We start from the raw sequence: 27,617 nt of genomic DNA on the forward strand, positions 1-27,617 counted from the left end.
TTCATTTGAAGAAGCTTTTATTTTTACAACCAAAGATACAAAGTGGATTCACAACAGGTACAAGACTGAATTTTCTTACACCTGCTGATGAAAGATGACACGTGAAAGCCATCAATCACTCGCTGATGACAGATCGCCACAACAGGATGGAACTTTAGGATGGATGGAGTTTCAGCTAAATTATCTTTTCTACTTATATCTTGGAATATATCTGTCATGTATGAGCATGAACATGGTTGCTTGCCTGCAACAAAATGAAGCTGGATGCAGCCATAGTGAAATTTTACCTAATACTGTATGCACATCAACTGTCCATTTTTACTAAACCAACTCATGTGTTTTGGTCTAACTTTAAAGTGACAGTGTTTAGAATTTAGTGCCATCTAGTGGCGAACTAATGACTAACTGACATTTTGAAGCACACACAGGACAATGTTGCAGAGACCAGACTTCGCAAGCTACTATGTTTGCTAAGTTCTTCTTCCTTGGGTATCCGTAGCCCAAAGATGGCGGCCAACCATGTCAGCCTCCTGTAAGACGTGATGTGACCTATATGTAATATAATTAGTGATTACCTACGTTTTATATATATATATATATATATATATATATATATATATATATATATATATATATATATATATATATATATATATATATATATATATATATATAAAGAATATAGGCTTAACTTAAAAAAAATACATCTACACACACTCCCTTTAACATAATCACTAAAGTGAACTAATAAAGTAGTCAGTTATAATAAAGTTATGCTCAGAATCCCCAAGTTTTTTTTTCCCCATCTAATTATTATTATTTTGTCCTGATACTTTCCTTTGACAGAATCAAATAAAACTGAAACCATACATAGTAATGTATGTGCTTTGCAGACCCCTGGAAATCAAAAATAGTAAAAATGTATCATTTGTAATCGTACAATAGGTAAATACATTTTTATTTCACCTTTCAATTTAAACAGAATTTTAAAAATATCTTCCAAAGCTTAGGTTTGGTCTCATTTTTGGCATAAAATAGATTTTAACTTTAGACATCCACTGTATGTACCAAGATAAAATGAAACCAAGGAACCCATTTTGTTTTTATGACTTAAGATATGTCTCATCCTTGAATATGTCTTATTGTTTATTGAGCAAGTAGTGGACAACTACAGTATATGATATGCAATACAAGGTAAGTAGAATTCTTGGCACATTGTAAATGTGCACTGCAGTTTATACAAAAAAAGTAGCAATGGATCACACACATCACCTTCCCACAACCTCTTCTGTAACCTGTGGCCATCTTTTAAAAAAAAATAAAAAAAATACGGCAAAGGTGAAAGCATGTCTCAAAGGACGGCGGTGGAATATGTTTGTGTATGTATGCTATACAGTGCAGAAGGCACAGCTCATGCCAGCAGGTATGTATCAGTTAGCATAAATCTAAAAGATGCAAAGCTTAGCAGATGGTTGTTGCGAGCGAGTGGCTCTCAGGTTGGTGTGTCCAGCGTGGCAGGACAAGGCACAGAAGCTTGAATGTTAAGCGCGGGCAAGCAGTCACTACTACTGTCCTAATTCAGCCACTCTTGTGTCTCTAAAAAAACAAAACAAAAAACAAAAATCTCCTTTAAAAAGCTGTCGTGTGCAAAGAGTGATGATAAGAATTGATGACAGACAGCATAGAGCAAGCGAAGATAAAAGATATGAATATGCAAATAAGGCGGATACTATTTGTGTACTTTTATGTGCTACTTTGTTACTGATGGCGCCTCAACCCAAATGACATGGTCTATACTCTATTATTGGAATTCTTTTTTATATTCTTTGAAAAGGTATATGAGCATTTTTCCTCAAGACTTCTGATGTGTTGTTTTCTCTAGTCGAAAAAGTTTTGTTTGCCAAATCACATTAAACCTTTCTCATCCGCTGTAACCTTGCATGTTACTCGACTATTTCTATATTGTCCTCACAGGTGCTTTCGGCAACCTACAGCAGAAGTTTGTCATGGCAATAGAAAAGAGTCAAGAGAAAAGATCAAATTTGTAAACGATGGAGGCTGATTGTAATAAAATGTTCAATTTACTGACATTGACTTCTTTATTTACTTCTACCTTTTAACATCAAACTGTTATGGTAATCATTCTCTTACTAGCCAATGTTACTTTCTTTTTGGACATAATATTTCATCATAGTTTTTGTTCATTGATATGCAGATAATGTCTGTAATGAGTCGAATGTTGCGTACACCATTTAACAAGATCCAACACGAAACATGTTTGAAATATTACGGTGGTAGTGAGTACTACTACATACTGAAAGCTGTTTTCAACATGTTGGCAACACTGTGTCATATTCAGTCCGGATTTTAATATAGCTTCTGTATTGTACTACATTTGGTTGAAATAGTGTTCAAAATGAGGTGCCTGCTGAGTGTATGTGATATGTTCATCCATCCATTCTCTGTACCACTTAACCTCACTTAGGTTCCGGGTGTGATGGAGCCTATCCCAGCTGACTTTGGGCGAGAGGCAGGGTGAGCCAATAGCAGGAATGTGATGTGGTCATTCTTATGCCTGCATCTCAAGCCAAAATGAATGCAATCATTGGAATTCTATCGGTAGCAGTTTGCTAGAGAACATTCTTTGGGCTTGGCTTATTAATTTAAAAGGCAGTTATGAGAGTGCTGTTGATCCTTTTTATGTAGCTGCTCAACACAAATTGAAACATTTCCCCAAATGCACACTTAATGTGATATTTCTTTCCATAAAATAATAATGTTTCAGCGATTACCCAGGGTGTGATAAAGTAAACATTATTTGAAAGCGCAGCAACAGTTAGAAAGCATGGAAAATGGTCTAAATGAAGCAATGGAAATAAAACATTCGGAAGCAGAGGACTCAAAATCGTCAAGAAAAACGGGACGGAAGTGCAGGTAAATGGTGATATCTAAGGCATGTGGTGACGCTGTACCCTCTCAAGAAACAGCTGAAGATTGAATTGGCAGGTACCAGGGCTAGCAGTAGATGAAACGATCATGTTCAACAATTTCACATCCAGATGGTTTCCAATGTTCAAGATGAAGCTAAATCCACTGGGATCCAAAAGTCAGTTTGGAGTGTTTGAAGTCCTTGAAACATGAATTTGCTGAGAGTCTTAACAACACAAACTGGGACCAAATGATGATGTGTGCCCCGCTGACTTTGTCGTGCTTCGGCTCTTAAATGAGACACCACATGGGGATTATTAAAAGTCTGATCTGAGACCGCCGTGCTCCCGTCCAAACACGCAATCAAAACAACGTCCTCTTGGAACGTTCACTGGGATGGGATTCCAGGACACTCATTTTTTTTCTCATCTTTTTTTCGACAAGGTTCATGTGAGACACTAGTCATCCTTTTCCATCCATTCCCCAAGCAAACGGGGTAATGCCTCGAATAGCTTCAATGGAAAATCTCACTGTGAGCTTCAGTTGGTGCCACAAAATGTGTGGTGAGTCATTACTGTGTGTCTGCACACCTTCACAGCATTGCACTGTGTATTCGTCAACATCCACAGCTCAGTAGTTTGTTGCTACTGGAAACACTGGCTGGAGCACAATAGTCCACGGGAGTGCTGATGGTGAGCTTTCCTGCTCAAGGCAATCTGTATCTATATAAAGGATTAGATGAGTGCAGAACATGACAGAATGTGACGATGCTCTCTCGAGCTCTCTCAATGCCAAGCTCAGTAGCAGTCAATGTCACCGTTTGCTTGACAGCTCTATTTTTCACTCCTGAGTTGAAGAATGCGAATACGAAACACGGCTCAGCTCGGATGAGAGGTGAACCCCTGAGGCTCTGTCGTTCTCATCACCGTTGTGAGCGCAGCCTCACTCAGATCGATATGCTGTGAGCGCTGGTCCACATCCAAACATTTAGTTACTAGCTAGAGGGCTTGAATTTGATATGATGCGGCACATCAGTGACCTTTTCGCGTCCCCTTTAGAAGGCTGGCTGCAAAACCCAAACTTCGTTGTGACTGTTTAACACACCATCTCTTGGTGAAGCACTTATTTCCCCGGGTAAACGGTGATTTTTCGGGCCTCAGCCAGTCGTTGAATGATCTGCGCTTCGAAGTCTGCATCGTGGACCCCCGTCTTTCGGAACTCTCCAGCGTAACGGTTCTGCTCCCAGTAGTGGTGCCAGTTTCCACGGCCGTCCGCCCCAAATCCAAACACATTCACCTGGAAACGGCGTAAGCACATGAGACTTGCTAAGATGAGGACAATGTGGTTAATGATGATATTGTTCTTCACTGACCTCATCGCAGACGTGCAGGGCAAAGAAGAGCACTAGCATGCCTGTGGATGGGTAGCGGCCATGATGTTTGGTCCAGTGATCGTGAATGTATTTAAAGAATGCTGGGTTGAAGATTTGGACCTGCATATAGACAACGAAAAGAAACCATTTGTTATTGCTGGAAAGAATTCATTCAACATACTTGGCATGGGCCAATATTAGAATGTGACGGTATAAGAAAAAGAAATATTGTGATATCACAAGTATTAATTTTACAGCTCCAAAATTACTTTTTGGAAAAAAATATAAATTTTTTCCAAAACAAACAATATATTTTTTCCAAGTGAACACAATCTTGACTTTTAAAGGGGAAGTCAACCTTAAACATTTCTTGACAATACTTTATACAGGTATGTGACTTCACTAGTCTAAACATGACGTTCTGGGCCCGGTTGTTCAAAACATATAGCTTTAACCACTGGTTAAGTAGATTTAACCGACCGTTAACTTTAACGGCACTGTTATCTTGTTGTTCAAAACTCTGTTAACTTTAACCGGCTGTTACCTTTCTGTTAAAGTTAACACACCTAAGGACCGCCGCTAACCTTTTAACAGTGTGGTTAACTCTGTGTTCGTGGCTAATGCTGCCTTCATGATGCCCACTGAGCTCAAGAAAAAGAGAGTCTATCGAGGGCTTGACTTTGACGTTGGTGATTATTCTGATGAAGAGTGAAGCACACGTTACCTCTTAGCAGTAATAAAATTCCAAGTCTCATGCTGAGTCAAAAGAGAAAGAATATAAATGTGTTTTTTAAAACAAGATCTAAAAATGGACAAAGAGAACAAAAATAAATTATGATGAATTAAGAAAACTTCCGGCTTCTTTTTTTCCGTTGACAGTGGTTAAAATAACCGACAATTGAACAACTGGGCCCTGATTAATATTACATTTGAGGAATATGAGTTCTGCAGCAAATTCCAGCCATTTGTATTAATCTCAGGAGGGCGGCCATGTTGTAACTTGATGTCAACTAAAATTGACATCACAGTTGCTCAGGGCTCAGGCAATGACCAATCACAGCTAACATGTTTTCTGAAGCTGAGCTGTGATTGGTTGTTCCCTGAGATCTGAGCAACTGTGATGTCATTTTCACTCAACAGCAAGTGGCAAAATGGTCGCCCCCTGAGATGGATAAAAACGACTGGATTTTGCTACTTAACTCATATTCCACTAACCTGGCAATATTACATATCCATCTGATACCTCTCCACAGTAATTTTGTCGGGAAAAGGCGGGACATTCTGTACAATAATTCGAGCTGATTGGACGATGCGACATTGTACACGTTTGTTTTAACCAATCACGGCCACGGGTGAAAATCTTGTCTTCGTTCAAGTCGAAGGGGGGAAAAGTACGAACGTTTGACCATCTAGAAATGTACGAAGCGCCTCTCGCTGTTCAACATTCAACAAGGAAACGGTGAGTAATTCTGCGAGAACAGAATTAATTGCAGCGTCCATTCGTCCATGTTAGTTTTGTTTGTTAGCCCTGGGGTCGTTGCATGGCTTCCTGGTTTCTCCCCAAACACAATGTCGCTCTGTGATTGGTAACGCCAGTTATCTGCGGGAGCGGTACAAGATGTATTCTCCGGAGTTTGTGAACTCACAAATACCGCGAGAATTCATCTTGGGAGAGCAAGGTTAATATTCTACTAACGCAATATTAACCAGAATACCGTCTTTGGACTAGTGGGGCGGCATAGAACATATGCAGTCAATTGTAAAAAAAAATTTGGGTTGACTTCCGCTTTAAACAAAACATAGAATATTTGGTTAAAAAAAAAAAAAAGTACAATTTAAATGTATTTTTCCCCCCCAAGTTGAATATAAATAAAAGTTAATATTCATTAGCGGTTCAGAAAATGGATGTATAGATTCTTTTTCTAATTCTTCTTAGTAAGTCACAGTGTCCTATCAGGGGTGAGCTGTTTTACAAAAAGACTTGTGGCCTGCTCATGTTGTCCTTTGGGCTAACTAGTACCAGCTGGCACAATAATTGTATTTTATTTTTTAAACACAGCTATGTTTACAAAGTATCTCTTTTGTCTGGCTCCGTAGGTCATTCTCCTCCATGCATAACTATTCACTCCTCCCATTTCTGCTCGCAAGAAGAGGAGAAAAAAGGTAATTGGAGGCAATTCATTTCAAAGAGGCGCCTGGTTTAATCAACTTTGCAAGGCAGCCAATCATATTGTGCTTTGCTTAGAATCCCCTCAAAAAAAGAAGAGCTCATTACCGATGACAGCCAGTATTAGCGGTTACTGAAACCTTGACTTTTTAAAACCATGGTAGCAGGTTCTACTCAGATTCTATGACTGAACTTTAGACAATTTTGACTTGTTAAACTCTCACAGGTTGTGTATACTTGAAAACGAATGACCAGAATTAATGAGCTGATGAGAAATTGCACTTTTCAATTCCACAGGTAACGTTCAGTGCCAGCAAACAAGGCTTTAGGCTGCTCTCGGAAAATCTTACAAATCCATACTTTTGGTTGTACTCCAAAATGGGCTGTAAAACTGTATTGGTGCTCAGGCGAAGAGTCCCCACCAAGTCTCCACATGGTCAGGATTATGTGGAGTTGATGTATTTTCATGGATTAAAGAGTGAGCGGAAGATTACTTAAAACAAAGGATAGTTTCGAGCCTAACTAATCCCTCATAAACATAAGGGACATAATTGCAGGAACGCAGTCTGTGTGTGTGTGTGTGTTCCTGTTCTTGCGTTACCTGAGCAAACAACTACATACAATTGCTTACCTTGTCTTTATCCACACGGAGAAATTGCTTCACTGGAGCATAAGTGCTAGAACAGAAACGGGTTGAATGATCATTCTGTCAGTTGGATTGACTGACATTGACGGATTGCAACCGTCCACTCGTCCGAACCGTGCAGTGCGCTTACAATCGGATTTGGCCGGTGGAGAGCGCGCTGGTGATCCAAACCAGATCCAGTGTTTTAAAAGGAACCAGGACAAAGCTGACGTTGGCCGCCAGGTTCTTGGCGCTCTCCGGATACATGAAGTGGTGAGTGGTGTGGCTGCCGGCATCTTCCTCGTAGCCCACCGTGGGGGCCAAGTTGATCCTAACGGTGCGAGAAGGGAGCAGTAGGAGACATCCTGGTGGTTAGCGAAGAATAGCGTCACCTGAATTGTTCGGTTGAAAAATGGATTGTTGCATGTCAAATTACACACTGCTATATGGAACTTTTCCCCACAAGATATATTAGCAATATTGCTTTTATATGACCATTTATCACTGAAATCTTCTAATGAGTAGATTAACAGCCTCTGCTCAACAGTTTTCAGACTGGATTCGGGTTCGAATTTCACTCCCTCCGTCGATGGATGTGATGTCGTGTGTGCATTGTGTATGTCAAGTGAAGAAGGGTATGTGCTGTTTCATTTTTCGTCAACAGGTGGCAGTCGCGATTTGAAATTGAATATCCTATGTTCTAGGGGTGTGAATTGCATAATACTTGACGATTCGATTCATATCGCGATTCATAGGTCACAATTCGATTCGATACCAATTAATCCCGACACGAATTTATAAGTTGATATATATATATATATATATATATATATATATATATATATACATATATATATATATATATATTTATTTATTTTTTTATTTTTTTTACTCAAATTTAGAAAATACTAATCAGTAAACTTGTACATGTGCACTGTAAGATTTGTATGAAACTTTTTTTTATCTCAAACTTCAGTCTTATAATTGTGAGCCACTGTATTTAATAAGGGCGGCACGGTGGCTGACTGGTTAGCCCGTCTGCCTCCCAGTTCTGAGGACTCGGGTTCAGGCTCCGGTCTTCCTGGGTGGAGGTTGCATGTTCTCCCCGTGCCTGCGTGGGTCTTCTTCGGGTACTCTGGTCTCCTCCCACATTCCAAAGACATGCATGGCAGGTTAATTGGGCGCTCCGAATTGTCCCTAGGTGTGTGTGTGAGTGTGGGTGGTTGTTTGTCTCTGTGTGCCCTGCGATTGGCTGGCAACCAGTCCAGGGTGTCCCCCGCCTACTGCCCAGAGCCAGCTGAGATAGGCGCCAGCACCCCCCGCGACCCTTGTGAGGACTAAGCGGTCAAGAAAATGGATGTATTTAACAATCTGTTTCATCTTTGAACAGCAATGAAATAAAATATTAAGGCTTAATGTCCACGACCCTAGTGAGGACTAAGCGGTCAAGAAAATGGATGGATGGAAGGCTTAATGTTTCATTAATATAACATTCTTCCATGATTAAGGTGTGAGACCTAACCCTAGGTAAGATGTTTTCCATCAAAAATGGATGTTTAAAAATCAATTTGACCGCCTATTGGATCGATTCGAGAATTGCGCGCTGTAATATCGCAATATATTGCCGAATCAATTTTTTCTAACACCCCTACTACGTTCAGTTGCCTTAACCAAGCAGATTTGAATTTTAACTCTTTTACTGCCACACGCTATCAAAGAAAAACACCCACAGAGCCTTTTAACTAATCTTTCAAGGCAAACAGAATATTGTGTGCTTTTACTACATATAGGTTAGTACCAAATGAAAGATTGCATTCCATTCTTTTATTAGAAATAAAGTATGTTTCTACTTTCTACTTTATTCTGTTCTTTAGTAATCACCATTTAAAAATAGGTCATTTGAGTGACATTGTGCGAAAATTGAAAAGGAAAAAACAAGATTTTTGTGAAAAGATACACTTTCTCCACAACAGTGACTTTGACACGAACATTTTTTGTTTAGTGACGCTCTGTGAATTAGCTTTAATGTGACAAAGGCTTTGATCATTCATGTAATCCTTGAAAACGTTCTGTTTCATCAGTTTTCATCAGATTCCGTCACGTTTCATTGCAATTCCATACACCGGCAGCCCATTGAAAAGAGAGACAATGCTGCCATCTGCTGGCCATAGTTAGTGGGTGTTTTTGATTCCACAACCTATTGACCAGGCAGCGCTGCACTCAGACGTTGCACTTCCCATTTATTAAAAAAAACAAAAACAAAAAAACGTAGATGACTTCAATTAATGTCTATGGTGGCATACATCGTGATTTTACTAATCGTTATTAAACATTTTTGGCGGTCAAAGAGTTAAAGGGTAAGTCAACCCAAAACGATTCTTTACCTTAATATGTTGATATGCCCCCACTAGCCTAAACACAACATTCTGAGTAATATTGCGTTGTTGAATATGAGTTAAGCAACAACATCCACCTGTTTTTATCCATCCTTTTGCCACTTGTTTGTCGATTGATCCAGGGAACAGCCAGTTACAGCTCAGCTTCAGAAAACAGGTGAGCCGTGGTTGGTCGTTGCCTGAGCAACTGTGATGTCATATTCAGTCAACAGCAAGTGGCAAAATGGCTGCATCGGGGCTCCAGATGGAGGAATGGAACCGTCACTTGCCTTCGGTGCCGGTTGGTGTGGGTTCACTTCTCCGCCTGGGAGATCATGTGTGGCTTACATGATGTTAGCTTGTGTGAATGAGTAAGTGATATATATATATATATAAATGGCCACACCCTGAGATGGATAAAAACAGGTGTATTTTGCTGCTTAACTTATATTCCACAAACATAATATATTAATCAGAATGTTGTTCTTAGACTAAGTGGGGCTGCACAGAATATGTTATTTAAAGGAAAACTTTTGTGTTGGCTTCCCCTTTAATGAAACTTGGTGTACTGTTGATGGTGATGACACAAGATTTATTTCAAGGTGGCTACGCCCCTTTTTGCCAAAAATGTCAAAATCTCACAAGCTCTAACACTCCTGCTCCGAATGACCTAAAAATTTCAGCTTTATTATTGTTATACCATCACCATCAACCCAAGTTTCATTCAAATAAAAATCTGCTTGGTCAAAATTTTCAGAATTTTTTGGGGTGATTTGACAATTCAAATAATATTGTGCTTAAAAAAAAAAAAAATGCGTGGGGCTGCAGCACCTCAGTTATTCTTTGTGGGTTCTTTATATAATTGTAATCAAAGAATTTTCACGTTCGACAATTGAGTAAGCAAAAGATGGTCAAGTTTAATTAATTGTAATAGCAGTCAGTAATGTTCCCTTCCAGTTTTGCAGGTGGAAGTTAAGGAAAAGCCATGGCTTCTGTGGATAAAAAAAAAAAAAAAGCCATTAAGTGAAACATTTAGAGCCACAACTAAAACTATTTTCTTCTCTGTCAGGCAAAATATATGACCTCCTTGGATGTGATTTGCGCTCTGAGATGATGAACGTCACTATAATACACATTAGCTCTCTTGTTCCTGCCTGTACAAAATGAATTTGTCATGGCTGAGCCCAATGAGTGTAAAATGTATTGAATAATGATGAAGGCAATAATGGAACACTGATGCACTGATCTTGAGACAGTGACCTGAATTAGTAATGACCATCTTATTTGCAATGTGCTTCAGTAGGATGAAGATAATGCAATGCAGGATACATCAGTCAGAAAACAACTTCATGTTTGAAGTTCCAAAGCCATGGAGTACTAACTTTACGGCATCACATTATGTACCCAAGCAAGTGTCTAGCCACAGTGAATAAAGCATTTTGTCCAGACAGGCAGGAGGTGGGCGGCATTGGTGGTGAGCCAGAGCTCATTTTAAATACAAATTAGAGTTAAACTGCAGAAATGAGAACGTGGGACATGACACTAGAGTCGGAAGAGAAGCTGCCCACACATGTCTACTTGGAATACAACGCTTATATGTTTTTTTTTTCTTTTTTATTGAACATCGAGACACCACAAACAACTCGTGTTGCGCAGAACTGCAGAGTGCAGACCCGCCAACCTCAGCTGAACAATTCCAAACATGCCTGTTGCCAGTGACAACTTGAATATTTGTGGCTCCAAGCAAGCCTCTTCGTTCCAAGCATTATTGAGCAAATTGATCCATTAGGGTAACCATAGAGTACTTTAAGCTAATGGTTGACATTGAAGAAGCAAGTCATTGTTGCAAGATGCAACAATCCACGTCGTGCTCGTTTTTGGCATTGGTGTCAAAGACCATTTAAATACACACTACAATGGAAATGTCGGTCGGAGGAGAAAGACCTCACACACTGCGTAGCAAGCAACAACCAGGATGGATATACAGTCAAACACAGAGAGGCGAGGCAGCAACAGATACATTATATATTATTGATTGATTGATTGATTGATTGATTGATGTTTCATGTAGCCATCCAACTTATAAACATAACCAGTGCTGGGAATGTTATTTTATAAAAGTAATTAGTAGCGTTGTTCCGATACCGATACTGATATCGGCAGAGGTGCCAACACTGCATTAAAACAGTGGCATCAGTATCGGTGAGTACTCACAAGTAACATGCTAATACCATTAATTTCAACTTGTAAAAAAAACAAACAACCAAACAACCAAACAAACCTGTATTCACACTTCAAAATGTTTGCTTTGTTCTTGTTTACTGCAAAACTGATGTTTATGTACAGCACTTTGTATACAGCAACGCCTGTTCTTAAAGCGCTTTATAAATAAAGTTGAGTTGATTTGAGTTGAGTTGAGTTGAGTTGAGATACTATCGGAATCGGTATCGGGGCCAAACAACGGTATCGAAAGAACACTAGTAATTAGTTATAGTTACTGATTACTTGCTGAAAAGATTAACTGAATTAATTCGTTACCAGGCAAAGTAACTATTTTCACTACTTTAAAAAATAAAATAAAAATTATATCAAATAATGTGAATTTTTTCAAACGTGTATATTATTATTACTCTTCTTCTTATTATTATTAATATTGTTTTTTTTTTTTATACAAACAATTAAAATTATGTCCAGGCTATAAAGGGTGTTTTCATTGAGTTTTGGGAATATTTATATTGCACAAATGTCTCTCCATAATGACATATATAATGTTCTAGTTCTACCACTGCCAATTACAGCAATAATAATAATAATTATAATAATAATAATAATAATTTCAGGATATATGGTGATGTGTGGCACATCACCCTAATATATGTAATTTGTGGCGCTATGAATTGTTTGACAAGTTATCTTTTCTCTCTAGCTGTCATGATGCTTGTGGAGTTGCGATGTAATTGTTCTTGATGGAACCGAACGGTCAACAAATCGTTCCTCCTGGTGGCCGTTTTTCAGCAGATCTCGAGTTGTTTTGACCACCGTCAGTCTGGTCAAACCCTGAATGAGATCCAGGGTAAGGACGTGGACTCTTGGAAAAATGCTAACAAGTTCATTGTGAAGGAAGACACGCCGTGACACGTTTCCCGTGGCACCTACAAAATAAAGATCACTACACATTCCAGGTGTCAGGACACCTTTGTTGTGACGAGGTGATGACAACAACAGTGCCTTTAACTGTGCGCAAATTATATTTTTATGAATAGACCTGGAGCAAGCTTAGTAAGCTTATTTTGAGCCTCGAAAGTAATGATCAATCGTAACGCAATATGTTTCACATACAATAACGATAACGGTGTTTCAAATATGGGGAAAATAATTTGTTAGATTACTCCGTTTATTAAAAAAGGATGGTGTTACCAACGGCAACACCGTTATTCCTTGCACTGAACATAACGTTTTATCTCGGGGATTTGCATTTGGCACAGTACAACACAGGGATGAGATTGAAATAGAAGGATTTACTCTGCATGCTTGTGGGAAAAACACAAGCAATATAATTCGACTTCTTAGGATTTTTGACCTCCCAAGAAGCCGATGACCTCCTGTCAACCAATAGGAACATACAAAACGTTAAGATTAAATATTGTATTAGATGCACATCTGTTTACTTCACCTTCTTTGACCCATGATGTAACTTGCTAGGCTGAGTGACAGTGTCCTTCTGCCATCTGTGTCCTGACTTTTTTTTTTTTTTTACTCCATCTTATTGACACTATTCACTCCTCTCACCTCATGATGTAGTTGTGTCCATCTATAGTCGCCCCATATCCAGCCCCACGCAGGTTGCCAGAATTCCCCACTACGGCACACCGTAGGCATCGTCCAGGATCCCATGAGCCATATGGGGATCGTCCAGGTATGACCTATCATCATCAGACCAAGTGAAACAGGACTCAATAAGCAGGAAATTAATGATAATAATAACATACTACTCATAATAATGTAATGTGAATCTTTTGAAACGTCATGTTTTTAAATTAGTAGGCTGAACTTCATCAAACGTGCACGAGACGTAGGGAGGAAACAAAAATTGATTCAAACTGGAAAATTGGTTTTGATTTTAACGAACCACATCAAAGTGTTACATTTTAAAATCTAGGAATGGGGAGTACAATACAAGGTATCGGGCCGATATCTCATTTCAAGGTACGGGTACTTGTAAGATTGGCCTATACCGGTACTGTATTTCTAGGAGTCACCTCTTGGCCATTTTACAATCAGGAACTAGAAATGAAAAATAGAAGAATATAAAATGTATTTAATACAATATTAAAATACTACATTGAGATATATAATTATTTCTTTAAAATTATCAGTCATTGTTTATTTTGGGAAATTTTATGTATCAAAAGTACTACTGATATCTGTACTTGTATCGGTGACGACTCGAGTTGACTACTTGTACTGGTTCGATCTGGAAAAAAAAAAAAAAAAAGGGGTATTGAACATCCCTAATAGAATAGTTAGAACCTTGAAACGTATCACACGCCATGTATTGAGAAACGATGGAACAAGATACAACATTAAAAAAAAGATGTGAGAGTTAAGTGCCTAGAAATACAAACTTTTGAAAAAACTCCTATGAGGGAAAATGAAGTGTGGAGGTTTAGTAACTAGAGATGTGACGATAAGCGCAATATCGTGATATTAAAACTGCCACAATATCGTCGTCATTATGTTCACAATATTTAAATGCAACATATCTGTTATAAAACTCAGGTTGATTTGCATTTGTGCAGTTCGAGCACCCTCTGGTGGCTAGTTTTTTTTAGTGCAATTTAATTTTCATTAGGGATGTTTTGGCCCTTCTATGTTTAAAATCTACACTAATTGTAATAATAGATGAAGGGGAACGTAATATGCCTGTGAAGCAAGTCAATATGTGGAGAAACTCAGTGTGTGCGTACATTAACAACATAATAATAACTAGGGGTGTGAATTGCCTAGTACCTGATGATTCGATTCATATCACGATTCATAGGTCACGATTCGATACCGATTAATCCTGATACGAATTTATGTTGATTATTGCGATTTTTTTTTTTTTTTTCAAATTTAGAAAATACTAATCAGTAAACTTGTACAGTGTAAGATTTGTATGAAAATGTATTATTTATCTGAAACTTCAGTCGGGTTGTAATCTGTTTCATGTTTGAACAGCATTGAAATGAAATATTAAGGCTTAATGTTCCATTAATATAACATTCTTTCATGCTTAAGGTGTGAACTCTAAGATGTTTTGGTGAATATTTTTCCATCAAAAATGGTTGTTTAAAAATCGATTCAGCTGCCTATTGAATATATTCGATAATTGTGCGATGTAATATCGCGATATATTGTCGAATCGATTTTTTAACACCCCTAATAACAACAACAACAACAACATAATAATAATAATAATAATAATGATAATAATAATAATACCATAACATTACTGTTATGTACAAAAGCACAATATTGTGCTTTTTATTTTTAGTATGAGCCAATTTTTTTTTACAATATTGTGACATTTTTAAATATCGCCAAACTCCCCACAATATTGTGATAATTTTCGTATCGTGAGCTTCATGATATCGTATTGTGACGTTTGGATATCGTTACATCTCTATTAGGAAAGACTACACTTCATTCATTTGAAAGTTCATCATAATAATGACAAGTTAAAAGAGATACCTGGAACAGCCGAAGCAGCACCTGCTGGATGTTGTGCGGTTTAAACTGGGGCTGCAACATCTAGAGGGAGAGGAAAATATGGTTAGGAGGCACTGCTGTGGAACCACATCTGACAACACAATTGAAATGTACTAGTATGTGTGTGCATGAATATACTGTATGGAACAGAAAAGACACTGCCCATGTAACCATGATCCAAGATCATCAGAATAAATGAGATTAGCAACATGCAGTCATAAAATAAAGCGGATGGAAAATTTTCAAGTAGCGATTTAGTAGATGATGTTGATTTACTACTAAAAATAATTGTGTTTTTCTGGAATGATTACACAAAATTGAAAGGCTGATTAGTGCCAGATTCTCATTAATAGCCAAGCACAGCTGCAATAGGAAATCATCCAAATTAATCCTAAATTATAATTCTGAACTAGCTTTACAAACATAGCTGACACTCTGCAATACAATTTCTGTTTTGGCTCAAAAGTGAGATTTTGGGCGAAATACTTTCATAGCTTTCATAATTAAAAAACAAAAAACAAACCTGAAATGGTTGTGGCAAATGGTAATATACAATATTAATATTATCATCAAACCATTCAATTCATTCCAAACCATTAATGTACAAAAAAATATTGCACACAGTGAAATTTGAGTTGGTGTAACCTTCCAAGAAGTCCAAGACTATAGCTCGCAGCCTTGTTTTGACCATTCGCTTAAGTCATTTCCTATCTCTTTCAGCAATGCGCCCCCCTCCGCAGACAGTGGCATGGATGACAAAACAACAGTTTCATAAAAGATCATGTGCAAGGTCCTGCCCTGTCTCTTCGGCAAGCAGAGGCGACTCTGGCTTTTCTTGTACAGAGCATTTGTGTTGTCCGCCTGGTCCAGTTACACTAATTGTTGATGTGAACTCCAAGGTATTTTTCTGAGCCCAAGATGTTCACCAGTGTGAGCAGGGAATGCTTCCTGTGTGTTCAAGTTGCTGGCGGGATCTGATTTTCATGTTTTCATGCTATGTGCATCCCTGATTAAGGACCATATTGTTTACGCTCACTCAAGTTGACAAAGTCCTTGATGACCCTCCTGTGGTCCTGCTCGTTCCCCTCAGATACGTGCCTGACAATGGCCAAGAACTTCTGAGGTGACAGAGGATAGAATTCCAAGGTATAGACTAGGACAGTGGTGTCAAACATAAGGCCCACGGGCCGGATCAGGCCCCAAAGGGGTTTAATCCGGCCCACACGATGACTTTGTAAAGTTAAAAAAAAATGTTTTTTTTAAATTGTAATGTCGGACTAATTAATCAGTTAGCCACAATCAAAATATGTAAAATTTGTAACTTCACAAGCAGTCCTCAGATAAGCAATGCAACTTGTACAGGGGTATCGTCCTGGATGTCATTATTTTACACACAACTTAAAGTTAAGTTTTTATTATTATTATTATTATTATTATTATTATTATTATTATTATTATCATTTTAATCATAGACCGACAAACATGTTAAATACGACAAATTCAATTACTCGTAACACAAATAGATATGACAAGGATTAGCGTCCTTATAACGTCATTAACTGCGCCACGCAATGCATTCTGTGAACAATATATATGCAAAAAAGGTCGATTTAACACGTCTAGGACTCAGTGTCGCCGCGTTCCATTTGCAATTTTATTATTTTTTGGAACAATATGATTACAGTTGAGCTCTGTAATTTAAGGCTGGCACACAAATAGCAAAAATCTGCATATGATTGACGGCAATCATTTTTAAGTTATATACCGTTATTTTACCGATGCGGCCCAATTGGTAGTACATTTTCCTCCATGCGGCCCAATTGGTAGTACATTTTCCTCCATGCGGCCCTTGAGCTAATATGAGTTAGACACCCCTGGACTAGGATGAAAAGAAACCCATGAGGGACCCCGTATTATGGTGGACCAAAACTGGCAAAATTCAAAATAAATAAATTACTAAAATAAATAAATAAATGACTAAAAGTGAAAAATAAAAATGAATATAAAAAAATAAATCATTTGAAAATTTTATCTAAAAGAATAAATATAAATGGAAATAAATCCGTTTTTATTTTCATTTTTAATCATTTATCGATTTATTTAGTCATTTATTTATGTATTTAGTCTTTTTTTATTTAGTCATTTATTTATTTTGAATTTTGCCAGTTTGGGGCCATACTGCCTAGTCAAAATGTTATTCAAATGAGGGGGCGGTCCTAAGCGTGTCTGTTGGACTCCATCGTTGCAAACTGCCTGTTATTGGTCGAGTGAGCAGCTCGGCGAACAAGGAAGTCTCGCCGGCTTGCAACGGCGATCATGTCCAAAGTCACCTCAACTTACGACTTGAGTTGTTAGGCAACAAGTGAGAGCAGACAGTGGACACGATCGTCGTCCATTGCTGGAGCTCTCCATTGCAAGCCGGCGAGACTTCCTTGTTCGCTGAGCTGCTCACTCGGCCAATGACAGGCAGTTTACAACGGCAGAGTCCAACGCAAGACACGCTTAGAACCGCCCCCTCATTTGAATAACATTTTGACTTGGCAGTATGGCCCAAAACTGCCAAAATTCCAAATAAATGACTAAATAAATAAATGCTTAAATGCTTAAATGCTTAAATAAATAGATGACTAAATAAATAGGTAACTAAATGACTAAATAAATAAATGACTAAATAAATGTCTAAATAAATAAATAAACATAAATAAATAAATGACAAAAAGTGAAAATAAAAACGAATTTATTTCCATTTATATTTATTTTTTTTGGACATAATTTTCAAATTATAGTTTTTTATATTCATTTTTACTTTCAATTTTAGTCATTTATTTATTTAGTCATTTATTTATTTTGAATTTTGGCAGTTTTGGTCCTCCATACCGTACAGCAGACAAACATATCTCATCATGCGTCCTCACGTATTGTGGTTGTGACTTAGGCCTACCTAAATTCTCAAGAACTGGCTGAACTAAAAAAATAAAATAAAATCCTGCTTTAACTTTTGGCTTTCGCAGCCAATAAATGTTAACAAATTTACGACAATGTAGGATATGTGCAAATGGCTTTACTAGTTAATATGGCTGATCTGAAAGTACCCAACTACAGTATGACTCTCTAAGTAGCATCAACATCAGCATACCACAGGGGCAAATGTTCATTTATACGTGTGAAGAAAATTCAAGCAACTAAACAAAACTCCTGCCTCGTCATCCATATTTTCACACTCTCTCACTCACAGGCGGCCTAGATTCCTTTCTCCTGACACACATCTTGTTGCTTTATATTTCCATCCATGCGTCTTCCCCAGCAGCCTGTGTGCCGTCATGTCTAATTCCTTCTCTTTAATTTCCCCTGCTCCCTCTTTGTTTCTCCTCCTTCTCTTGTCTTTCTTGGTCTCTCCGGGACACACGAGCGGCACGCGGCTCATCAGTGCCGATCAGAGAGCACTAAATCTGTCTTTTACTCCCCCATTACCTCTCTCACTCTCCAGCTGGTACCTTGCCTCGTCGTCATTTCTTCTTCCCAAGCTTTCTTCATCCTTCCATCTATCGGCTTTTTTTTTTCTCCATCTCTGATGGCCCCCGTGCAATGCCAAATCCAGCTTGGCACATTGCACCTCTGTTGTTCTGAGACCATTAATCTTACTGTAAGCTGACTACTAAGGTACAAGATACCTGGCAGCCACTTCCCACACATGGGTGTTTTGTTTTTCAGGACGGCCATTAAAGACACACACACAATACATTAAACGCCGTCAGGCGTCTGATAAACCAACATTAAAGTGATACTTTACTTATTTAGCCATTTTTGGCTGTCAAACATTAATATTTTGCCTATAATAAATTTTATATTTTCATTATTTTTCATGTACAATTAGTACCTTTAAAAACACATTTTGCAACTTGCTTCGACTGAAAATGACATCACAAGGGCTGAGGTAACCAATCACAGCTCAGCTTGTGAATGTCACATGACCAAACCTAGAAAACAATGAATTCTTCTCATGATCTCATATGTCTGCAGTGGCTAATTCCCCCCCACTCCACGGCAATTTTTCTGTACTTTTGCCCCTCCCCTTTACTTCTTCTCCACTCTCTCCCTCCCAGTTCATCATCTCCCTGTTGCCGTGTGACCTAATGACTTGGCAGCTGTTAGTGTTTGCAGTACATGTATTTTGTAGTACGAGCTGGACTCAGCCTTCACACGTGCTGCTACATTTACACTTCACATATAAATCTAAAAGCAAGTTTCAGACCTATAACTCGAAAACTCCCAGAGGATGTACAGTATTTATTTCAGAAATTCTATTGCTCTGACAGGATCTTAACATGTGACTAGCAGTAAACATCGAAGCAGTGGATTCATTGGCTTGATGACAACAGAAGATGAAGAGGATTTGTGATTAGAGTTGACCACTCCTATGTTTAAAAAACACTTTTCCCTCTGTACAATCCATCCATCCATCCATCCATCCATCCATTTCCTGAACCGCTTACTCCTCACAAGGGTCGCGCGGGGTGTTGGAGCCTATCCCAGCTGGCTATGGGCAGCAGGCGGGGTACACCCTGAACTGGTCGGAAGATGAGAATCGATCTGACTGAGCTAACTGGATAGTCCTCTGTACAATACACAGCATAATCACTAGTCTTAGATTAACACTGAGTAGTGTTAAATCTAACACTAGAAAAGTGTTTATATGTGTCCACACCAATGAGTGTAAATCTGACACTTTTCAGTGTTACCTTTTTTTTTTTTTTTTTTTTTTTTTACACTTAACCAGTGTTGCTCCAACACTGTATAGTGTTAGAGATATACACTGGTAAACACTGAGTAGTGTTGAAAGTACTCTACACAAGTATCAGTGTTAAAAATTTAACTAACACTTCACTCTGGTAAAAGGTACTTCATTTATGTAATGTTTTTCCTACTTACAAGGCCCTCAAAAGCGCTTTTGATTACTGATAACATGGCATTAGGAGCAACTTCAGTATGTTCAGTATGTTGCTCAAGGATACTTTGACATAGTTGCACTGGCCTGGGATCGAACAGGGTCGGGAGACGACCATTGTACCACTGAGCCACGCTGCCCCAACAACAATTGGATGTATCACTATTGAAATGCCAAAAGCATGTTGGCAATTTGGAAAGTTTCTCCTTCACTGAAAATGAGGGTGTGGTCAATTTAACGTTTAAAGCAACACAAGCCTTATTCATTATTTTCCAGTATTGGATTAGGCATTGTGTACAAAGACTAAAAGTACAAATATCTGATTCTCAGAATTTTAGTTTAAACCGATTAAGTGTCCGAATTCGATCGTACGGTGTGGGATGCCATGTTCCTGGTCACGTGATCATAATGACGTATCCCGTGCGTAACCGGAAGCCGTCTTTGTTCATTTCAATGGGAATTTGCTGACGTAATGAGCAAGAAAAAGACGTCTTGGATCCCAAATACTGTTCAGAGTAAAGTCCTCAACACGTCCGGTTTCATGTCATTCCGTGTGGGGGTGGTGGCCGTTCTTAATGTGCGCTAAAACTGTGCTTAGCATACGACATGTAGCTTAGTCTAGCAGAATACAAGTTACCTGGATGTTTACCATCTACTCAGACGAGCCGACGGCTGGATGTGCCAATTTTATTGAGCTTTCGGTTGGAAACAAATCTTTGGCATGTCGTCCATGGCTGTACTGCTTTTGAAGTGAAGAAGGCGAAATTCCACCTCTGATGTCCGCCATGGGACACGATAATTCCTCGTGAGTTCTTTGTTGTCATTCCTTCAATGTGTATTTTACACACGCGATACGTCACGATGATCACGTGACTGTCCAAAATGCCCGATACAGTACTTAAGTATTCATTAAAAAGTGCTATAAAATCATAATTGCTCAACATAAATTGGCATTTTTTTTTTCAGGAAAGAGCTGAAATTAATCATTTCACAGAATAGTTGTTATAGGTTTTCATAAGTCTTGTGTTCCTTTAAGGTAGTGCTATTCAGGTTACACTTAGCTTCCGCTCCAACACTTGAGGAAATTTATTCTGACAGAGTAATTTTTTATCCTTACAGCTTGAGAATAACACTGTTAACACCAGATTTCATCGAACACTGGAAACACTGACAGATTTGCTATGTACATGCACCTATGGGAAAAATGCATATGGTGAATTAAGAATGTGCTTAAATATATTCTGACTGCAAAGTTTCCAGTAGTGTTGTTCCGATACCGATACTGGTATCGGCAGAGGTGCCGATACTGCATTAAAACAGTGGTATCGGTATCGGTGACTACTCACAAGTAACATGCCGATACCATTAATTCCAACGCTAATATAGGATTTTGGATGCAGCATCTTGTGTCTTGCTGGTGCACGACATTCACTGGTATGTGACATGTTCACTGCATGCCGATCTAAGATATCCTATTGGCCCTTGAATGCTCTGAACCAATGGCAGGACAGCTTTTTCATGTTGAGGAAAAAAAAAACCTTAAGTATCGGTACGGTATCGGTATCGGCCGATACTGCAAAGCTGGGTATCGGTATCGGGAGCCAAAAAATGGTATCGGAACAACACTAGTTTCCAGTCTATTCTTTATCTTGTGTTTTGGAGGAATAGGGGATGTGCAGATATTGAACAGTCACAAAAACAAAGAAATGGGCATATTGAAATGGTTGAGCAGATTTTGCATAAGGTGGTGGATGTACATAAAAGTGATCAATGCGCCTTTATTTATTATATTATCTGCAGGTGTTGCGCAGCCATGAAATACAAAGTTTGCTACTACTTATGAAGCCTCCAGATGTTGTAAATGGCTTGAGATGACTTAAGAACTCTTTCATAGCTCATCAAATAAAAATATAAAGCTTGATATGTCTGCTGTTAAGCTTGGGAGTGTAAGAATACAAATGACACATGCTAATTTGAATGCTGTGAATGAATCTTTCCAGGAAACCGACCTTCGATTTTTAGAAAGGCTTCAGAATAAATGTGCCATAATGTAACACCCAAGGCAGAGATGTGTGTATCATGTAAGTTTCGCTTACTGTATTCTTTGGTGAACTTATCATTCTTTGGTTAACGTATCATTAAACATTTCTAGTTTTCTGTACCAAAAGTCAAGAAAAACACAAAATACAGTTGTAAACTTAATGCTACATATATTCACAAGGTTTGCCATATTGGTTTTTATTACGACATCATGCATGACATAAGTTTGTAGTGTACTCTGTATTTTATTATTAATAGCCTTTGGGGTTTGGTGTGTAGGCCAGTCAATATTTAGGCTATGATTACACTACGTTCCCAGCAGGCACGGCAGCCATGTTTTCCTGAAATGCAGTGTGGCATGGGATTTTGGCCATTTTTCCCCTCTGTACTCAAGTCTAGCTAAATTCCTCATGGCGTCGGATGTGGGCGTAAGGGACTGTCATGGCCATCACGGTCTTTCACGTTTGCCCATTCAATCCCTGCCTTTGCTCACAACCATCCCGTTTCGTCCGCAGTATCCTCAACATGGCCGGTGAGAACGTAGTGTAAACGCAGCCAAAATCTTCTTGAGTGGATTGATTATGTTGGTGGTACGTTAAGACGGGTACAGAAAACGCAATCCATAAAGGATTAATAAAGTACTTGATGAGATTTATGGGAAGAGCAAAACTCATTTTTGTTTAAATGGCTCATTAACAAAGAGGGTTGAGTTGCAAGTGTGTTGTATCGTGGTTGTTTTGGTGTAAAAAATGTTAACTTATGCAGTAAAAGTGGGTTGTTACTTACCACCCACCAGTAGTAGACATCAGAGGGCAGCTGGATGTTTTCTCTGGTCCAAACAGGTGAGATATCAGGTTCATAGTTCTCATCGAACCAATCAGAGACACCGGGGTCTCCGACACAGCGAGAGCAGGCGCACGTTTTCTGTTGCAGAGAGTCATGGGGGGTGTGTTTGTGCGAGCCCACATAGCTGGGCACCAGCTTCACCCGCCGAGAATCCTCCCATCCCGGCGACTCCAGGTAGTTGAAGCCAATGCCACTCCGAAGCGAGAGGGAGAAGAAGAGCGAGGTGATAAAGATGAGAACTAGTGAGCAGAGTACAACCCAGACTCTTGGAGAACATCTTGCCCGTCTTGCTTTCTCCGCTGCGCTTCCTTCCCCATTACTACCTGAGCCCCCCACCACAGGTGCCGCTCTGCTTAGCCAAGGCCTCAGCTCCGAGAGTCTTGGTGCACCCCTGACAGGACCCCCACCCCAAAAGCCCCACCGCCTGTCCCGGTGAGAGGTGGAGGAAGGGATGCGGCCCCCCCATGGCCATGCCCCCACCCCTGGGCCTGCCACTGTACCCAGCCCAACCTCTTCCTATGCTCCCTGCGAGGAACAGCCACCAAGGCCTGGTGAGTGTAGTTGGTCCAACCTCCTGGTTAGCACTATGGACTACCAGGTCGCACACACTATCATTTAAGTAAATACACACAAGTGTCACAGTCTGTTTGTCCCACACAAGCTGTGCAGTTGGCGATCTTCCTACGCTTGTTCTCTTTCAGCTTTTTTTCTTTCCCCTCCACAAATATGTGCTTGTCTCACACACTGAAGTTGCCGTTGAATCACACACAGCCGCAGTCCGAGATATGCCAAAGTCCTTTATTTTCCATCAAGACAAGCTCAACGTCAGCTTCTGTATCCTCATCTTTATCCCGACTTCACCCTCAGGACCTCTGCTGTCTTTATATCCATTCCGTTCATTCCCTTTCCTCTTTCTTGCCTTCGGTGGCAATCCAGCAATGAACAAGGGTAAATGCAGCAGGTCGTCGTCCTTCTCCTCTCGACCATCTGTGCAAGTGATCAAGCTCGGCTCAAGCACTCTGCTTTCTCTCGTTCTCGGTGTCTTTCTTTGCACTGTAGTCAGAGCCCAGGAAAGTGTGCGCTCTAGTTGAGCGCAGCGGATAGAGGGAGGGATGAATGCAGGAGGAGGGGCAGTAAAAAGGAGGAGGTCTGGCCTGAAGGGTATTCCGTCACATCTCGAGCCATTTTAGACAAATATTACCCTGGTGTGGTCTTGCTCCTTCTTCTTCTTCTTTTTTTTTTTTTTTTACTCCGACTGTACATCCATTGTACCTAATATCTGTTTATGCCATTTTTTTTCTCTTCCACTCTGCTTTCAATGCCTCACACAAGCAACTCTGCTTGGGGAGCTGTCATTTGAGGTGCTTATACTAGACATAAAACATTCTTGGGAGTCCAGGAACAAATGCTTAAGACTCCAGTGCAGTATTTTTACAAAATGCAATCCCTGTGATGATATTTTGAGCAGGGACTTGGCTGTGGGATGACAGGCCAGGTCGGGTGGAGTGATGCGGAAAGGGTGTGATGGGAGGGGAAAAAAAAAAAGACAACCAAACCAATCCTAAATCTCATCTTCTTTCCAGCTGGCTTTGAGAGGACAATAGGGGGGAAGGTGGGGACAGCATCTGTCCTGCTGCCCACACACAGGATGCATAATGTGCTAGTGTTATCACACTTTCTGCCAGTTGCCTTAATTTAATTGTGTGACTGTGTGACAGAGGGAAACACAATGATGACTGTTGATGCAAACCTGCTAAACTACCCTCTAAAAGCAGCGCTTCAGTGGCACCTTTCGTCTGTTAGCTGCGTTTTATTCATCGGATGCAATCTGCCGGTCAACGAGCAAGTTGCATGTCTTTAATCCAATGCAAAAACATGTTTGTGTCTAACCAGGACGTCTAAGGCACATCGCACAGATTTTTTAAAGGGAAAATAGAATTGTTCATTCCATTTCCGAGCATCTTAGTGTTTTGGAATCCAACCACATCTGACAGAAGACAAACTTGCTCTTCCATGAAGAACCTGAACACAGAAAGAGAGAGAGAAAGGGGTAGAAAGTCAGTCACCGGCATTAAGATCATTGACCACCTTTTAACTTATGAAGCAGTTCACTTTACATTGAATTCCCTTACACTCAACAACTGGGTCGTGAGCAGTACCTTGAAAAAGGAATATAGTTACTTTATGGTTACTTGCTTTGTTTTTGACAGTAATATTTAAAGGGCAACTCAACACCAAATCAACTTTTTCTTTGCTGATTAACAGTATAAACGTGTGTCTCCTCATGCCGTCTACATGTCCTGGTTATTTGATGCAGGTTTAAATCATTTAAGTCATTCTGTGAACTGGTTCAGCTACATCATGTGTTTGGGGAATTGTGCAACTGTCTGAACGTTGAATGACTAAGAGGGGGAAAAAATGACTACGGTCCAGACGGCTGCTGGCTATTCTCAGGCCATGTGCTCTAGTTCAGTGGAAAGTGACATGACCCTGCTAAAAGACAGATGGATAAACACGCAACCAACCCCTATGAAAACACAACTGAAGTGGTCAGACATTTGAGGTTGTAAATCTTCACATTTGTAAGACTGATGCAGTTTTTCTACAAGTTACAAATTTTGTGAAGTGGCTTGTTAGTGTTCCTATCATTTGTCATTGATGCCCAGGGATGCAATTAAATTGAGCATGAAACTTGCCTCTACTCCTTTGGGTTTATTAAGGAAAAATCTGGATACAAGTTAATTTATTATTCATTTGTAGGACAGTGGCAAACCAATACAGAAAAGCGGACCCGTCGCGATGGGCGGCCCTTGGGGGTCCGTGCCCGCCCTGTCAGTCAGCCGTGCCCGCCCTAGCAAGATAACTCACCAACTATTCGTCCTATCAGTCACGTAAACTTGCGCCTTCTGTTTTAAGTAAAGCATGGCGTGCCAGCCAACCACATTCCTCCTTTCAAGTTTGGCTGTGATTGACAACTAAGCGAGCCAAGGACAATCAGGATCAGGAGGGATGGGGTGGGGGGGGGGGAGACGCGCGCTCTGCAGACGTGCCTTAGCCAAATCTACTTCCGGGTAGATAGTGCGCATTTGCCGGCTGACGCTGGGACAAAGACTGAGCAGTGAGCACGTCGTGCCGCTTTAATGGAAGCCACCAAATGCCAAACCTAGATCCAGGATGACACAGTTGACATCAATGGGAATCCTGAGTCCACTGGTTACGTTTACAAGTGAGTGTCAAACTTTTATTTTAATTAGTCAAGCCACACAGCACGGATGAATTGTAGCAATACACAGTATGCTGTTAACAGACCCAAGCAGTCACACATACACAACAACAACTAAGGAGCATAAAATTATTTATCACTAAAGCAGTTGCAGTACAATGTGAGTTGAATTCTCTTTTTTTATTGCCAAGTTTGTTCATGTTGATGACTGTCACTAAGTTCTGATTAAAAAAAAAAGCACTTTACACATCCTTTTGGATTGATATTCTGCTTAGTTTTTCACTGAACCCATATGTTGTTTCTGTATATCATCGACATAACTCAACCTTATTTCTAAATCACTTTAAAACAGCCATTGCTGCATACAAAGTGCTGTGCATGGAATAGAAATTAGTCTTTTAGTAGACACAAGTGAAATAAAATAACACAAAATAAAATTAATTAGAGTAAATATAAGTAGATAAGTATACACACAAATAAAATACTAAAAAAAAAAAAATCTGTATTAGTATAGAAATAAAATAACACAAAATACAGAAGGCACTATAAAAAAAAAAGTAAAATGATGTGAAGTCTCATGCTGAGTCAAAGATCAAAGAATAGAGATGTCTGGCAAAAATGAAAGGAAATGTTGTCCATATCGTACAGCCCTAATCCAACACGCAAATGAAGGCAACTGCTAGCCAATTCCAGATAGAAGGGGCTGGGTCACAGAGTCATTCATTCGGACAGAGTTGTTTACAGAAGTGAAGAGTGGATTTGTTTCAAATGAACTTTTGAGTTGAATAAATGCAAAATGAACTACACATTTTTTTTTCAGTTTGTCTTTTAGATTTCAGAACGAACTGCCGCTTTTAAGTGACAGAAAATATTTCTGAACACTTTTGCAGTTGTCACAATGTCGCTGTTCAACCTGATGAACATTAGATTTAGGTTGATAAAGTGTGCCCCCCCCAAAAAAAGGTAATGCCCCCCCTACAGTTTCTTTCTGGTGACGGGTCTGCAGAAAAGTATCTGTGCTGTTACTGAAAACATTGTTTTGATATTTTCAATGTATCACCCCGGTGTCCTGTAAAATCCCACGCAGTTGTCAACAAAAGCCTCTGTATGTGTGTGATGTGTATTGCACCAGGTTTTCACAAAACATATGCTAATTTCTGCACAGTTTCTGTTAGTGGTGGGCGGATCGAGCAAAATATTGATATTATCTATACCAAGTCAGTTTCGATATTGGCACTAATATGTCGATCTGGTAGTTTTAGTTTGGCTCTTTTATGCAGTGCTGCGGTTTGGTCAAACAGATAACAGGCATATCACAGTAGCCACAGGCAAACTTGTTCCCGCT

General features: G+C 39.5%; 1 protein-coding gene across 1 annotated transcript; it reads right to left on the minus strand.

Moving 5' to 3' along the window:
• st3gal2 (ST3 beta-galactoside alpha-2,3-sialyltransferase 2) lies at positions 1-23,940 on the minus strand. Its single transcript, XM_077517949.1, has 8 exons — positions 23,911-23,940; positions 22,990-23,565; positions 15,201-15,260; positions 13,257-13,390; positions 7,244-7,423; positions 7,099-7,144; positions 4,301-4,420; positions 1-4,224 (listed from the first exon to the last, which is right to left on the minus strand). The coding sequence occupies exons 1-8, from the start codon at positions 23,938-23,940 to the stop codon at positions 4,051-4,053; spliced, it is 1,320 nt and encodes a 439-aa protein (XP_077374075.1). The 3' UTR covers positions 1-4,050.
• Positions 23,941-27,617: the final 3,677 nt, after the last annotated feature.

Source organism: Festucalex cinctus, chromosome 3, assembly GCF_051991245.1.
Source record: "Festucalex cinctus isolate MCC-2025b chromosome 3, RoL_Fcin_1.0, whole genome shotgun sequence".
Taxonomy (NCBI): domain Eukaryota; kingdom Metazoa; phylum Chordata; class Actinopteri; order Syngnathiformes; family Syngnathidae; genus Festucalex; species Festucalex cinctus.

What these genes read in the sequence shown, in the direction of transcription:
- st3gal2 (XM_077517949.1), bottom strand. Translation starts at nt 23,940, where the DNA reads ATGGATATAAAGACAGCAGAGGTCCTGAGG. An exon ending in GGACACAACTACATCATGAG is followed by an intron (nt 7,424 to 13,256) that starts GTGAGAGGAGTG and finishes TCGCACCGTTAG; the next exon opens with GATCAACTTGGCCCCCACGG. An exon ending in TCCACCGGCCAAATCCGATT is followed by an intron (nt 7,145 to 7,243) that starts GTAAGCGCACTG and finishes TTTCTGTTCTAG; the next exon opens with CACTTATGCTCCAGTGAAGC.